The sequence below is a fragment of the Chrysoperla carnea genome, chromosome 4 (assembly GCF_905475395.1).
Source record: "Chrysoperla carnea chromosome 4, inChrCarn1.1, whole genome shotgun sequence".
NCBI lineage: Eukaryota > Metazoa > Arthropoda > Insecta > Neuroptera > Chrysopidae > Chrysoperla > Chrysoperla carnea.
This window is the reverse complement of record NC_058340.1, coordinates 34,376,853-34,393,499: the sequence shown is the minus strand read 5'-3', so window position 1 is coordinate 34,393,499 and position 16,647 is coordinate 34,376,853. Positions and strand designations below refer to the sequence as shown.

At 29.6% G+C, this 16,647-nt stretch overlaps 2 protein-coding genes across 4 annotated transcripts in view; one reads left to right on the top strand and one right to left on the bottom strand.

Annotated features, from left to right (window-relative positions):
• Positions 1-10,304, top strand: part of LOC123299142 (TWiK family of potassium channels protein 7-like) — a 50,836-nt gene extending 40,532 nt beyond the window's left edge. The window contains exons 2-7 of one of the 2 annotated variants that reach the window (XM_044881396.1): positions 2,193-2,722; positions 5,096-5,213; positions 5,619-5,771; positions 6,583-6,753; positions 9,102-9,359; positions 9,649-10,304. In XM_044881396.1, the coding sequence (XP_044737331.1) occupies positions 2,357-2,722; positions 5,096-5,213; positions 5,619-5,771; positions 6,583-6,753; positions 9,102-9,359; positions 9,649-10,151 (1,569 nt within the window). In that variant the 5' untranslated portion in view covers positions 2,193-2,356 and the 3' untranslated portion in view covers positions 10,152-10,304. Of the gene's footprint in view, positions 1-2,192; positions 2,723-3,266; positions 3,383-5,095; positions 5,214-5,618; positions 5,772-6,582; positions 6,754-9,101; positions 9,360-9,648 lie in introns of those variants that run through there. The other variant, XM_044881397.1, reaches the window with a different exon arrangement.
• Positions 10,305-11,953: 1,649 nt separating this feature from the next.
• Positions 11,954-15,552, bottom strand: LOC123298147 (protein tumorous imaginal discs, mitochondrial-like). 2 transcript variants are annotated; one of them, XR_006535259.1, is made up of 6 exons: positions 15,307-15,550; positions 14,934-15,148; positions 14,236-14,864; positions 13,723-14,042; positions 13,304-13,493; positions 12,470-12,593 (listed from the first exon to the last, which is right to left on the bottom strand). XR_006535259.1 is itself a non-coding variant. In XM_044880063.1 (5 exons), the coding sequence occupies exons 1-5, from the start codon at positions 15,476-15,478 to the stop codon at positions 12,208-12,210; spliced, it is 1,722 nt and encodes a 573-aa protein (XP_044735998.1). In that variant the 5' UTR covers positions 15,479-15,552; the 3' UTR covers positions 11,954-12,207. The 2 variants fall into 2 exon arrangements, 1 of the variants encoding a protein (XP_044735998.1); XM_044880063.1 differs by lacking the exon at positions 13,304-13,493 and having other exon boundaries at positions 11,954-12,593; positions 15,307-15,552.
• Between the last annotated feature and the right edge of the window lie 1,095 nt (positions 15,553-16,647).

The following is a 16,647-nucleotide window of genomic DNA, read 5'->3' as shown; positions in this document are numbered from 1 at the left end:
TTTGATCCGATCTTATTGGAATTTTTTTTGAAACTCACTAATTTTGGGTCATTCTTTTCAGTTATGATGTCAGTTTTTCGCTAGTTATCACCTATGTGCTTAATTCCGTGACCAGGACTCCACATTTTCGAAACCTGTTAGAGCTGGGTTATTTTTGATAACAAATTTGAAAAGTATGACTCAAATTTAGTAGGATTACATACTTGGTTTATCAAAATTGAATAAAATTTGAATGTGATAGAGCAAAATTAAATTTTTTGGATTCTGATGACGTCATAAAGTTAAAAAATTTGATTTTTTTGATAACACAGGCAAATTTGATCCGATCTTATTGGAATTTTTTTTGAAACTCACTAATTTTGGGTCATTCTTTTCAGTTATGATGTCAGTTTTTCGCTAGTTATCACCTATGTGCTTAATTCCGTGACCAGGACTCCACATTTTCGAAACCTGTTAGAGCTGGGTTATTTTTGATAACAAATTTGAAAAGTATGACTCAAATTTAGTAGGATTACATACTTGGTTTATCAAAATTGAATAAAATTTGAATGTGATAGAGCAAAATTAAATTTTTTGGATTCTGATGACGTCATAAAGTTAAAAAATTTGATTTTTTTGATAACACTGATCCCGATATATATAAGGCGCAACTTAAATACACGCCCCCGGCACTATGTACACTCGTTACGGCCCTGGATATATGCTCGATTATTGTATGTTTTGGGTCAAAATTATTCTAGAACATTCATTTTATCCAAACCAAACATTCATTTTAACAAAACCATGTCCGATTTTCTGAAATTTTTTTAAAAGATAAAAGATCTTTCATCTTTTATTAAACTAGTCGATTCTTTATGGAGTGGACAATTTGGCCCTACTGTGCGCTTGATAATAGTTGTTATATATTTTAAATTTTTTCGCTAACAAATATTTAAATATTTGTTTCAATTTTTTTTAAATAATTTCTTATCAGCAGTTAGTTGTTGCTACCTTATTTTAAAATTAATCTTTTGTACCTCTATACTTATATGCACATCACAATTACGGGCGTAATTTGGACGTCACTTTATGAAGAAAGTAGAACAAGTGATTATAAACAATTGACTGAGTTAGTTGTTGAAATGCCCTATATAGACAGTGCTGAATATCGATGTTTTTTTGGAATATACATACTTTGTAAACCGAATTAGTAAAAAAAAATTTCTTCTAAAATTGACTCCCTAAATATTATCGGATGGGTTTAGTGTGAAATAAGATTCCATTGACTCACTATTCGAAGCTACTTACAAATTTTTAACTATATATCTTTTATAGTTTTTGAGAAAATGAAAACATAAGTTTTTCCCTAATTTGGGCCCTGTCACGCATAGCGGTCAAACTTATAACACCCCTTTTTTTTAATTCGGGGTTTAAAAAGACGAAAAGACGGGGAGAAAGAAGAGAAAATAGTAAAATTCAAATATAGTAAAAGTGAGGTTGTTTATGTACAGAGGTTGTGTGGAATTCACACAATTTTCTTTTTTTTATAAACAATTGTGTAAATATTTTTTGTAAGATTGAATAGAAATTGCACATTTGCTTTAGTTACATACACGTGCTGGAAACAAAATAATATTGCCATATTTTTAATTTAATTATTGTAATTAGTTAAGTTTTAATTTACATTATTTGTTAATCGATTGCATAAAAAAAGCAGGTTTTAAAAAAAAATTATCTGTGTTTATGTCGGCAGAGAACAGAGTGTTATATTGTCTTTATTCTTTGTCTGTGGAGTATAATATTTTTGTGGACTAAATCCAGAATGGTTCTTTGCATTTAATTCCTGATCAAATAGTTTAGTTGGCCGAGAAAGAATGGCAGGAAATTTTCAATGAGCTTTTTTCTCGAAAACTTTAAAACAATAAAATAAAATCTACTATATCTAATTTATCCTCAAAGTTTAATATCTACGTGTTATGTTGAAAAATTTTGCAAAATTTTGAATTTTAGAACTTTTAACGTAATTATACCTATCTCCGTAAATATTGAACTTGAGAAAATATTTTCTGTAGGCCACTATTATACTCTCTTATTATATATATCTTGCATTCAAGAAAAAAGTCTACCAAATCGCTTTAATATTCAGGGTTTTCAACAATCAAAATCTAAACGAATGTTACTACATTTTCTAAGTACTTTTTTCTTTGTTTCAGAATGCAAAACAGAAACTGACCAAACACCAACAAATTTAAAATTATCGTCAAGCCAATCACAATATTCATTTACAAAAAGAAAACAACTATGAACCAGAGTGTTAACAAGCCAAAATAGCGAAATGGAAAAAATAAAATAAATTAATTTTAAAAATAATTAATACATGGGAATGACAGATTTCCCACAAATAACAGAACCAGTAAAACCTTTATATGCAACAACGTCATCTGCGTTAGGATCGAAAAAGGATATAGAAAAACGGAAAAATAAAAAAATTAAATTAATCAAACAAAGAAAGTTTCCATCCAATACAGTTTTACCGTTTGACGGTGGTGTAATTTTACCAAAAATACAAGAACATTGTACACATAATATCTTAATACGAACTGGTTTCAAGTGGTGTTCGTATCTACAACGGCCAATCAAAATGGATGATGGATTTGAAGAAGTACGCTTTCAAGAAGATAACAATGCAGCTAGTCAAAATACTAAATCAAATTATCATAATAATTTAGAAGTAAATATGAAAGTAAGTTGCATTAATGCAATAATAATTATTCCAGGCATATTACTTCAGTTTTAGAAATAGTATCTTCCAAAACACGCCTTTTTTCACTCAATTATTGTATAATCTTTGTTCTAATCATCTGGCTAAAACATTTTCAGCCACAAGATCATTATTTGATTACCGTTCCTATAGTAATCGTAGCATGTGATTTTCTCTGGATTAGCCTTAACGCAACAGTTTCCTGTGATTACTTTAGTGTTAATAACTCTTTTCGGCGCACAGCAGGCTAGTCGATGCATTTTGCTCCACTATAGTAATGGCAGACGGCTAACAATTTTTTTCACAAGCGTGACTTGGTTCAAAATGGTTTTCTCAGGCATGGTCTTCTACATTTTTCGTAGAAAATATTGCCAGGAATGGCTAACTCTCGAGCCCATACAAATTTCTTTAAATATTAAATAGAAAGTAGGCTTTTCTTATACTTCATGGTTTATATTTAATTTTTTTGGAAATTTCTATTATTTTTATTTATTTTTCTATGCGCGAATTATTGTGGATATAATCCTACCCCAAATCATATTTCTACAAATGAAATGAAAGTTAAAAAATATATATAACAAAATAAATATTTACAAAAAAAAGTTAATAAAAATGAAAAGAGATGGTGGTGGACATAATGTGGTAATTAACCAAATAAATTATCTACAAATTAATTGAGTAAACAAATAAATCGGTTGTCAAAATTCTTTAATTATTTCATTGCTTTCTCACCGATAATGGAAAGTATTATATAATTATTTAATTATGAGTAATATAATTTTATGACAATAATCTAAATAAATAATAAACTCGAAATATTATTGCGTAATTATAATGGCATTGGAATCCACAATCGTTGAAAATGTTGTAAATACTTCCGAACTATTTGTCATGATTTAATTATTTTTTAACTACTTCAAGGTTTGAGCATAAAAATTTGTTGAATTCAAGAAAAGAAAAGTGATCTCACTGATGATGATGTAAATTTTTAAATTATCATCATGGGTTTTTTATTTCCCATACGTTAGAATCAATATGGTTTAATGAATGATTTATAAAAAATTTGATCTTCAGGTTGTGTTAGAAATAATTATGCTCAAAAGAAAAATCGATATTTTTTTCCCTTCAATATAAAATGAAAAAAATTCACCTGCGTGTTGAATTTTTAATGTAGGGGAGGAGTGCTCACGAGGACCTCCTTTAGAAAAAATGTATATTTATAGCAAAACTATTCGAGATATCTATATAAATCAACACATTCATGAGCGCCACATCATGGAAAACATGGAAGATTATTTTACCTATTACAATTTTACACATAAAATAGGAATCATTTTACCCATTATAAAGGGGATCATTTTACTAGTAACGACGAATTTGAATATCGTCATAAAAACTGACTATTCATTATAAGCCTATCAAAATATATTATATTATTAAAAATCAACAGAAACCATAAGTTAAACAACCATTACGAGAAAACTAACACAAAAAAAGAAATTTTACGCTGAAATTTGTTTTAACATAGATCAAAAGCAGTAAAATTAATATTTTTGCTACGAAACATCAAGTAGCTTTTACATTAATTTGATTACGTCTATCGAAGAATATATGGCTTTAATATATCACTTAAAACAATAAGAGATCATTTTACTTCGAAGGATCATTCTACACCACTTTCCCCTATTCTAATGTGATTACAATGTAAAAAAACTTTGGAGGATATCAATCACAGATCTAAATATATATTCTATGACCTGTAGAAATTGCTCCGAAATAATCACCTCTTGTATAAGATTATAGTCGACCTCAGAAATTTATGTCAAGTCGATAAAAGGTTTCGATTTTTATCCAAACTAGAGATTTTTATCCAAACTGTAAAACTTGGCATTTAGAGTAATTTTGATGAAAAAAATTCAAAAATCGTGTTCATTTAACGGTTGGATTCAGCCTAAAATTCAGTACAAAAAAAAATGAACTTCCCTACTCCTTAGAAGAGGCAATTGCTCCGATTGTCCGTTCCTCTTTGAATCCGCCCTCGATATAAGACATATTAATAAGATGACACATTATATATTCTTTCAACAGAATATAATGACCAGTCTTTCTTTTGTAAGTTCCATCTTCCCTTGAATAGATATGTCGTGTACTTATTTATTTGATGCCGATTTCACAGCTCCTTACTGAGAGCTGATTCACGGTTATGCGACTATGTAACACGTGTCATGTGTTTGGTCTTCAATTTATTTTGCCATTTTAAAATCGATTTTGCATTATATCTATACTTCACTGCCCGAAGGCACATTCTAAATGATTGAAATATTGATTAATGATTACTTTTATTATGTGTTTTAGGCTGGTGATTCATCCAATAATGTGGGTACATATTTGGAACAAAACAATCAACATAAAAATCATGATTACATTGATGATGTCTTAAGTTTTCAACCGCATTACAATCAAAATAAACAAGGTAACATTCAACCAATGCAACATCTACATCATCAACTACAAAACACAACAAATAATACTCTACTTTCTACTACTTCTACTAAATTCATCACTTCTGCTAGTATTTGTGCTACTACTTCTAATAATACAGCTTCTACTACTACTAATAATAATACTTCTACTGCCACTACTACTACCATTTGTACTACTACTGTTACTAACAACTCAAATCCAATAATTTCTTCGTCTACTACTTCACCATTGAAACCACCACGTCATGTAAAACTTAAAAAAACAACACAATTAAAAAATAATAATTTTAATAATAATTATCATAATAATATACAACAATTAACAAATAATAATAATGATACAACAATGAATGCAATTACAACAGCGGATGTAATACATAAAAGTGTTTATTTAGACCCGTCCAATAATTTGGAACAACCACCGCATACAGCTGAACGAAATTATCGTAATAAGTACATATCAATTGGTGTTCAAGCATCCCCGCTACCACCATATCGTTTACGAGTCTTACCGAAATGTCCTCAGCCACCGCCAGCAAAAAAATTAGGTAAGTATATTTTTTTATATTAGTGGGAGAATAAATTTTTTTCCGTGATAAAATTTTGGGAGTTAAATTTTCTGAAAGGAATACGAAAGTCTTCTGCAGCCAGGAATTCTTCACTTGAAAATCATTGGAGAACATATATGTTCGTTCACCTTTTGCTGAAGAATGCGGATAAACTCTGGTAATTTCGCATCTTCTGGGACTAATAACATTTATATTCGGTTTCCTTTTGCCATTAATTTTCAGAGAAACTGACTTCTATTTGTGTATCACCAAAACTCTACGAAAGCCAAATATATTACTATCAGCCACCTCATTACATCGAAAGTTCCAGAAGATCTTAGCCACTCTTTAATGAAAAATATCTTCCACGTTAAGTTAGGTAACGAAAAAATGTTTTAAAAAAAGTTCTTGAACTCAAAGAACGAAATCTTAAAATACCTTGAATTTAACTTGGACCTTTAAGTTAAAGAAAACGTAGCATTTTTTACTTCTTAAAAATTTTTTCATAAATCAGAATTTCAGTAAACATTTTTTCTTTATCTAGCTTACTCTATAAATTTCTTACTAAAAAGTGCTCTGGACATTTAAAACATACCAAACACTAAAAGGCTGGTATGAAAAGCTCTCTCGTTTAGTTGTGTCTCCCTCATGTAAACGAAAATCGACAATTGGTGGCTTCTGATATACACTAATAACAAAAATTACAGATCGAAAATTTGGAGCCCCATTTCTTTGCAAAATAAAAAGTGTGGTGACGTAATGGAAGAGAAGTTAAGATGTTTTCTCTAACTGAATCGTGTTTGTTTTGTAGATGAAGCATCCCTGGGTGATGAAGTACTTACATCACCTGGTTGTCTGCTTTGTATAGGATTTCAAACATGTGGACATTGTTTGGGTCGTGTATTTATGTCACAATGTGGTTTAGGTTTATTTTTATTTGCATGGGCGTTACTCGGTGCAGCTGCATTCCATTTTACAGAAGGTAGGTTTTTTTTTATGATATTGGTTTTTGAAAAGAAATTTTCCTACGAACAGCATTAACGTTTAAAATCACATTGAGAGTTTTCGAGGGAAAAAACTTTTATCCTAATTTTTCATAATTTTTTGTTTTACGTACAAAATAAACTTTTTGTTTTGCGTCTCACAATTTCTCGAAAATAAGCAAGTATTTGATGGATACTTGCCTATTATCTGATAGATACTTGCCTAATCCTTCAAATTGTATTAATAAAGCTACGCCAGACGCGATGAACATCAAATATCACCGAAAATAGGCAAGTATTGGATAGATACTTATATCGAATAATGTCTTAAAGTATAACTGTATCATATTTAAAAATTACAACAAATCACAATACATATTATAAGATAGATTGCTTTAAGAAAATTATTCCGGACATTGGCCTTTACTCATAAATTATAATTGCATTTTTAAATTAATAACTAGGTAAGGTTTTAAAAAGAAAAAAAAATTTTTAAATACAGTTAATTTATTATTAATATGACAGTTTGATTTGTAATAATTAATTCTCAAATTGTATTGAATTCAATTCTTTATATATTTAGAGAATTGAAAGGGTATTCACCTTTTTGAGAATAATAAAAAAATCAGTCAAGTATAAGATACATGCAATTTATAAAACTTATAATATTTTGTTGAATTATTTTTGTGAACCGTGAACCGTATATTATTAATGTTTTCTTTTTTATAGTTCAGTAAAATTGTATACAAAAAATAGTTTACCCTGTGAAAATTAAGTTGATTAGATTTTTTGGATAAAAATTACACTATAAGATAAAATTTTATTAAATTCCAAAATTTTTTTTTCTGAATTTTTTCAGAAGGGAAAAGAATATTGCATGCAATCGGAAAGATTTTGTCTTCGATTTGGATAAACACCAATTTCTAGAATTAATGACCTGAAAAATAACAACAACAAAAAAATCAATCAGATTTCTATGTCTTTGGATTATTTAGAGTAGTTAGGACCTAAAAAATATAGACCTATTTTAATTTATAGAAATATCACGAGTCTCAAAATAGAGCATAATAACGTATTTTGATGATTTAGAAAAGTGTTTTTTTATGGATGTATCTACGTTCTTAATTAACAATGATAGCTCGAGCATGAGAACTACTCCAAACAACCAACGCGATTTTGCAAATTATAAGAAAAAGCCCCTGTACTAGCAAATAAGTACGGCGTTGCTCCAAACAACCAACGCGATTTTGCAGTTTATAAGAAAAAGCCCCTACACTAGCAAATACGTACGGTGTTGCTGCATATACTAACTCTGCATAAGTATTCGAAGTGAATTACATAAGTAAATGATGTACAGAAATTAGTCACTCGCAGTGCTTCGAAAAATGACGGGAAATCAAAAACCTAGTACCGCTACTTTTGTAAGGCACTAAGTTTTCCGTCATTATTTTATAAGGTTCTATCTAACACACGGAAGAAAGCTGTACAAAAATACTTCACCATAACTGCTCATTTTTTCCGGTGACATTTAATTCTCACCTGTACTGCGCAAAACTGACGGCATGATGCTTCAACTTATTTGTACATATGGGAGCATCCTTTTCAACTTGATTCCTGGCGAGTCATTAAACTCGAAAAATTTTAGCATGGGATTGGGTTCTATTACATGACGAGAATCAGGGTGAAAAATCCCTACTGAAAATTTGTTCATGCTTGTGTATGTATTTGTTATTTTACTGGGCTATTTTTATTGGATATAGTATGTACGTACTACCGAATTATGGTTTTTTGCTACCCACAAAATTTATTTCTATTAAATTACCTAAGCGACAGTTTCACTCTGATATCTTTTATTATTTTAATATTTGAAAGTGAAATTATTTTAAAAAAAATTACAAAACCAAAACAAATTTAATGATATTAAAAATTCATTGTATTATTGTTTATTAGGTATAGCCGAAATATTTTTAATTGTATTAAATTTTATTGGTGTGAAATTTTTGATTTAGCAATTGCACATTGTTTGTTGAATTACTTAAATGAGTTCAACGTTTTAATGAAAATAATCTTTTAATGGAACCTGTGATGTTAAAAATACATAACTTGTACGAATAATTAAATAAATAAATTAATTAATTAATAGCATATGCCATTAGACACTGATCAATTTGTTTACAACATTTTGTTTCGCTAGATAATGATAATTTTTTATGACCCCGAAATACTATCAGCTAAATCGTATGATCAGTGACCACTGAAGGCGGCTTCATCGCTCATCTTATGTACTCCCGGTAAACATGAAACGAGTTACGGTTCAATTTTATTGATAATTATTTTTAATTTTCAGGTCCATTTGAATTATCAGAAGCTCAACGATTGAAGGCATTACAAAATGATTTAGTAGTGGGTCTAGCAACAGATTTACGTCTCGTTGATAATTTACAGCCAGCCTGGCGTGAAACAATCGAAAAATACATCGATAAACATGAAGTGTTACTCTTGGAGAGTGTTAGTAGTGGTTACGGTGAAGGTGGTGGTAAAAATGGTCAAATTTGGAGCTACCCTGGTTGTATTCTATTTGCCATATCCTTATTAACAACTTTAGGTAAATATACAATCAAAATTGAAGTGAATTTTTATTTCTGCATTTTCGTCCTTGGTTCAGACCTGCTCCGATGAAATGATTGCTTAGCCGAAATACTCATACTTCTCCAAATTGTCAACATTTTCGCTAGATCGGCTGGATATACTTGAGAAGCTTTAAATTCACGTACATTATACACAAATACTGATGTAATATATACGTCGTATGTTACTCGCCATAAATACTCATGGTTTTAACATTTTAAGTAGAGCTGCAGGATACAGATAAAATACGTTTTTTATTTTTACAGGTTTTGGTGCACCAGTTCCACGTACAACCATGGGCCGCACAACAGCCGTCGTATTCTCAGCTATTGGCATTCCCTTACACTTTTTATTAATATTAAATATTGGAATGGTATTAGCTAGACGATTACAACGTTGGTCAACCGCATACCCATCATACACACTAGACAATTTAAATGAGAAAAAATGTCATAGTTTTGATATAAATATTGCCCTACCAAAATGGTTAAATTGGTTTCCAGTTGGTACTGGCATCGCATATTATATTTTAGGTACATTAATTTTTGGTGTGGCACGTTCACGAAAATTCGAAAGTTTTCTATTTCCATTAGACTTTACAGCAACCGGTGGTGTTGGATTAACGCCCGGTTATATGCGTATCGGTTATGGCCTTTATTTAGAAGGTGCTGTTATATTGGGTGGTATTGCGATATCATTATTACAAAACTCTGCGACTAGTAAATTAACTGACATTGGCCTTAAATTAGGTTTATTGACGAATTCATAACTACAACTGCCTTGAGATATTTGATATACTAAATGTAATAAATAGTTATTATAACGCACATTTAAAAAAAATAAAAAGTATTGTCAATTTTTGTGATTTTATAAAAACAAAACAAACAGCCTTTCTTATAAAAGTAAATGACTTTCTGATGTATAACGCTATTTATATATATAAAAAGGAATTTTTATTTATTAATGTTCGTTCCTGTATATTATTATATTCATTTTTGGATAATTTTTTAAATAAAATACCTATTTATAAATTAGTTTTGTAGAAATTATTAACTATTCCCTCCTCCCGTCTTCATTATATTCGTTAGTGTAATAATAAGTATGGATGCCATGGCAAATAGCATAGAATAAATATTATACAGAATATTAATATTCTATGGTAAGTAGTGATAAACAAACAACTGTATCCATAATGGCTGTTGAATATAATTATCAACTGTGGGTTAATCAGTGCCAAAAAATAATTCGTGAAGCGTAAATAAAAAAAGAAAGTTAGTTGTAAAAGAATTATATGTGCTCTGTTATCCAATGAAATAGTTGTAAAAGAAAATATACCCCAAAGAAATTGTTTTTTTTTTTTTTCAATCCTGAGAATAAAAAGTTAACGCTGCTAAATTTGTTTCTAACTGGCAGCACGGCTAACACATTAGCATGAAAATACATTTTAAAATAATGCTACGTTAGTCTTAAAAAGCTCATACTTACTCATATTTCACTTTCTTTATAGAGGATCTATATGGCGTGAAATAAATTTAATTGTTTCAATATTAATGGAGCATTATTATCAATGCCCCAGAATGAGTGTACTTACCTAATGCTATGTCAAAGAAACAATTCATTTCCATTATAAATTAACAACTGCAATAGTAGAATGTGTGTAGCTTAGCATAATCGTTTTGTTTAACAAATTTCGTTTCCGTCGTTCTAAGAGATATTGCATTCAATTTTGAAGATGTGTATTCAAACGACGAAATATTAAATGAAATGGGTTACATTTAATCGATAAAAGCATTCGTTATCGCCGAGGGGCTAACGTACAATACCCAGATGGTAACTGACTGACTCAATTCTAATAGCACAATTAGTTAATCCAATTTCTTAATCAGCGATAATTAAAACATTTTATTTATTATTGTTACTTTCAATGTGAGTTTTTGCACAAGAAACGATGAAATATTTTAAATTTAAATAGTTATCGAGACATTCCTTTTAAAATGGGATAAAAACCAATTAAAATAAGAAAGAAAATTACAGATTTTATTGATTTAAACTTTTTACTTCACCGTTATGAAAAAACAAAACATTAATAATATGCTAAGATTTTGTTAGACCGTGTACTATAAACCTTGTAGTACTATAGACTGAGTATCAAAATAAAAAGTATGCGAACATCTGACAATTTACTGAAGTCAAATTATACACTGGCGATCAAAACATCGCGTCGGCAAGAAGCTGTAGCTTAGAAAGACAACAAAAAAGTTTTGTTATTATATTAAATTAAGTTGAAAAAAATTCCAATACAGAATATAATTTTTCAAAAAAAATCATTCTTAGAACTAGAAATTGTCCACCGATTGCAGACATTTTTTTGAATCTAACTACGGTTGGCGAAACGTAACCGACGATTATGTATTCGTATCTGATTCGAAGTGAGCAAATTAACTAAGATTTCAACACATTTCTCACAGTAAAAGATAAAAGCGGTCGCACATCTATGTAGTACAAGTTCTAAATCATGTGTTAAACACAGGGGAGCAAGGTTTTATTAAATTGAAATAAAAATAACTAATATCCCCTTCTAAAGGCATAATTTTTATAATTAACCGTCATAAAATTAACAATGTATATAAACAATCAACATGGCCATTTTGACTAAACAAACACTACTCTGCAGATAACAGAAAAAAAAGACTAAAATTTACAGCACGGCTTAGAAAAAATTAAAGAAATTAAAGTTTTTTTTTTTTGGTAAAACTGGTAATTATTCACAAAATTGAACTATTTATTTTACAAAAGACAATAAATTCTCAAAGTAATTATAATTCTTAAGCCCCGTTTACTTTGTGCACTGGAATTTCATGATCTATTTTCTTTTTTGATTTATCACCATCTTCATTGGTAGAATCTATGCTCACTTTTATATAATCAACAGTTTTTTCAATATCATCAATACTTTCATTTAAATTGTTACCATTAATTTCAGAATTATCATTATTACTATTTATTTCACTAGATTTTTCAATATTTTCTATTTTTGATTGATTATTATCATTAGTATTACTATAACTAATAGCTCCATGTGTTTTCTCGTTTTGATTTGACTCGAGTATCGTCTTCCTCTTGTCGTCTATTTTCTTTTGTTGTTGATCCTGTAAAGCAGCACGTATTGATTCCAATAAATCAGATGATTCGTCTATTATACGCTTGGTTCCTACAAAATTTTGAAAATACATAAAATTTTGAATAATTCAGACTCTCATTAGAAGCAGAATTACAAATTCAATAGTTAATAAAGGTCTAAAAAGTACAAAAAAATGGTTCAAGGTTTAATTTGTAATCACTAAGTTGTATAAAAATTAAACAAAAATTCGAATGAAATGTGTTTTTTGTTCTAGAAAATGCTTTTGTACCTTTTTCTATTAACTTTAATTATAAAAAGTACAAAAAAATTTTTGACTGTCTAAAAAATATACAATATTTAAAATTGTAAGCCTATAATAATTCGAAATTTCTAGGTTCTACGAGGAACAAAAGTATTTTTTCGCACGATTTGTTGTAAATTTCTATTTAAGCGTAAGTACTGACTTCCAAAAATCAGAATACAAGTAAAATAAAAAAATTTGCTAAGTTTTAAGATTTGGTAAATATTGCTCAAAAAACATAAAAACGATATTTATTTTGCGATAAATCGCTTAGATACTCCAAACACTTTTGACAGTTCTTAAAGCATTATAATTCACAATTATATTCCTTAATAATTCCTGATTTTCTCGGGTTTTGGTCACTCACAAGAAACAAGAAAATATAAATCTTGAATCGAAAATTAAACTTTGATATTTATTTGTACTTCCGACTCTTATTAACAGAACATAAAGAGCCTGAGAAAACAAAATAAAATTAATAAATAAAAATCATTCAAACCTTTTTCAAAAACCGAAGGATAAATCAAAAATAGAAAATATATGTCTTTGATATATGTATTAACCAAAAATTTTCCGTTTTATTTTTCCAAAGAAACCAGTATCTTCGGATTTGTTGTTTTCATCATCAGTTTTCGCTTGCGTTTGAGCTTCCGAACCTGCCATCCGTTCCCTTGAGCTAGTTCTGGGCCCTGCCATAAATAGAAAATTTATTTGTAAAAAAAAAAAAAAAAAAAAAAAAAATAATTTTTATTTTTTAAATTTTGAATTTTATCTTTAAAGGGATATTCTTTTTATTTTCTCTCAAAGCGCAAGCGAAAACGATAACATTTCAAAAAATTAACCTCATTATGAAGATAATTTTTGTTTTCGGAAAGTAATTAAAATAATAATAATAATAATGTTGGAAATTTTATTTACCATCGGTTTTAAATGTAACGCCCAGAATTTGACCAGGTGTATCTTCTTCTAATTCAGCATAGGATTGTATTAACGCTAATTGTTTCGGAGATAATTTTTTAGGTGTTTTTATTTTAATATGTATATAGTGATCTCCGTGTCCATATCCATTCATTTTTTTAACACCTTTACCAGCTAACCTTATTTTAGTATTTGATGAAGTTCCAGGCATTATTTGAACCGTATGATCCTCGTATATACCTTGAATTCGAATTGTTCCACCAAGAATAGCCTGTGATACTGATATTTCAGCTTCTGTATGGACATCATTGCCATCGCGTCTGAAAATATACAACAGTTGTAATTGTAAGAAATATATACATTTCCAATCAATTTCAGGGTCACCACTTAAATAATGATTAAATAAATTTGGTAAAAACTCAAAACTTCGTACTTTAATTTTGACTTCGTATTCAATAAAAGCATTTTTTCGATTATCTACAAAGTGGCCCCCTGAACTTTGAAATAAATTACCTAAAATAATCAGATTGATCCACCCTGAACGTGATAAAAATTTCTTTTCTACCCACAGGCATGCGTACAGTTTGACCATCTTCTATACCAGCTGGTACAGGTACAGTAAGTTTTTTTCTTTGAACTGTTTGACCTTTACCCTCACATTCCGTACATTTATATCTAATAAATGATTTTGATCCGTGGCATGCTCTACATGTAGATCTCATTATAAATGGGCCTGTGGAAATAGTTTCCATGCCTGTACCACTACAATATTGGCATGTCGTAGCTTTAGTTCCGGGCTCGGCACGTGCTCCGTGACACTTTGGACATGTATCAACCACATTTACTGTAATTTCTTTGTTTACACCACGAGCTGCTTCTTGGAATGTTAAACGCATAGTGACTTCCTTGGAACTACCAAATCCAAATTGTGATTCAGCAAAATCTTCAAAACCAGAACGAAATGATGTATCTCCAAAAATTTTTCTAAATAATTCCTCTGGGTCAATTGTTGATTGATAGCTCCAGGATTGGCTAAATCCTTCAGTCCCACGCCCTCGACCTCCTCCTCCTCCCATTCCCATTTGTTCTGATGTTGCCCCATACGTATCATATTCTTTCCTTTTAGTTTCATCACTTAATATCTAAAAAATTGTATTTTTAGAAATCTAATAATAAATTCAAAATGTTAGTCGCAATGTGAAGTGTAATACCTCATAAGCTTCAGAAACTTCTTGAAATTTTTTACTAGCGTCTGGATCACCTTTATTCGTATCCGGATGAAACTTTTTCGCTAATTGATAGTACGCTTTCTTAATATCCTTAGCTGCAGAATTTCGAGAAACTCCGAGTATTTCATAATAGTCTTTTCGTGCTAGCCATGCTGATGTAGAGTGAAAAGTCCGTTTTTGAACGATAGTTTTGACAGCTGATAAAAAATGGGGTTATGTTTAAAAACCATTATTGAAATTTAACATTTATTTCTTGTCTAATTCTTTATTTTTTTGGGCAATGCATTTTATGAATTATACGAACAAAGCATTGAACAATTAAAAAAAAAATAAATGTGAAGAATTTAGGACTTACTGCGTGAGGACGTAGTGTGATGCAATCGTTTAGTCGCTATATGATTAACCTTTTTATCACAAAACAAACATTTTTGGGAAAGATAGAACGAAATGTTGGACAATCTTTGTGAACTAAATAAATTTAAAGTCTTTGGACCTATGAATCGAACAAAACCACTTCCCGAGGCCATGTTGTACGAGAGGCCGGTTATGGCCGGTTGTGGGTAACAATCGTAATAATTCTAACTGATGATAAAAACGAAATCTGTGAAATGTACATATATATTTTTTTTTTGGTAAATTATATGTTTTTTTAAAAATTACCAAAAGGTATGCATGATAGGTAAATGTTTTAACAGTTGTGACATTTTGTTAATTAAATAGTAACTGTAGATATTATGAAAATTAAAATATTATTTTTTGGAGAAAAGACACAGGAGACAGACTTGAACACTGTGCTTTCTATACATTGTTAAGAGATGGCAGTTAGATTATTACATCTACTGTATACAGATCTATTTATTTTCAAACGCAATTTCTCATGGAATATTTTAGAAATTCTTTTTACTATTTGCTCTTTTTATTAACACAAAATGCGATTAGTGAGATAAGATTTTGTTTGAACTTTAAATCGAACAAATTTATTTACATTGAATATGTGAATATTCTTAAGTTTTCATTTATTTGGAAACACAAACTGAATCACTGGGCCGTTACAGAATGATTTTTTAGATGGATTTTCCTCAATAATGGGTGAACTGAGAGGAAGGCAGGCCGGATGAGCTTCCCTCCAATGAACCTGAATAATCATCGATTTAGCTTGCCAAGCATGAATTTATGATAAAAAATAGATAAATTTTTCTACCAAATTTCTAATTTGGCCCCTTCTATACCTAAAATTACAGTTTTAACTCCCGTCCCCTCTGGATCAAAAGTGGGACAAGTACGCCCATGTTTCCAATTATGGGATTCAGTAATTTTAAGATTGGTCAAGATATTTTTTTGTTCAAACAAAATGATTATGCAAAAATCGTTTTTATAACTACGTTTTAAATGTTTAAAAGCTGGGTTTTAAATATTTAATAATAAGAAACATGATTTTTGTAAAAATATATAGTTTAAAAAAACATAAGTTAATTTTGAATAAAAAACAGAAGCGCGTTCTTGCACTAGACCAATCACAAACACTTCTAATTAGAAGCCATCTTGTCAACTTTACCAATTAGAAATGCGCGCGAATACTTTTAAATTTTAAATCGTTTAATTAAATTGTCAAATGATCTTATCGTTAAATAGAGCTTACTGGATGCTTAATCTGAAAAAAGAAGAAAAATAAAAATCACTGTTATCAATTCTTATA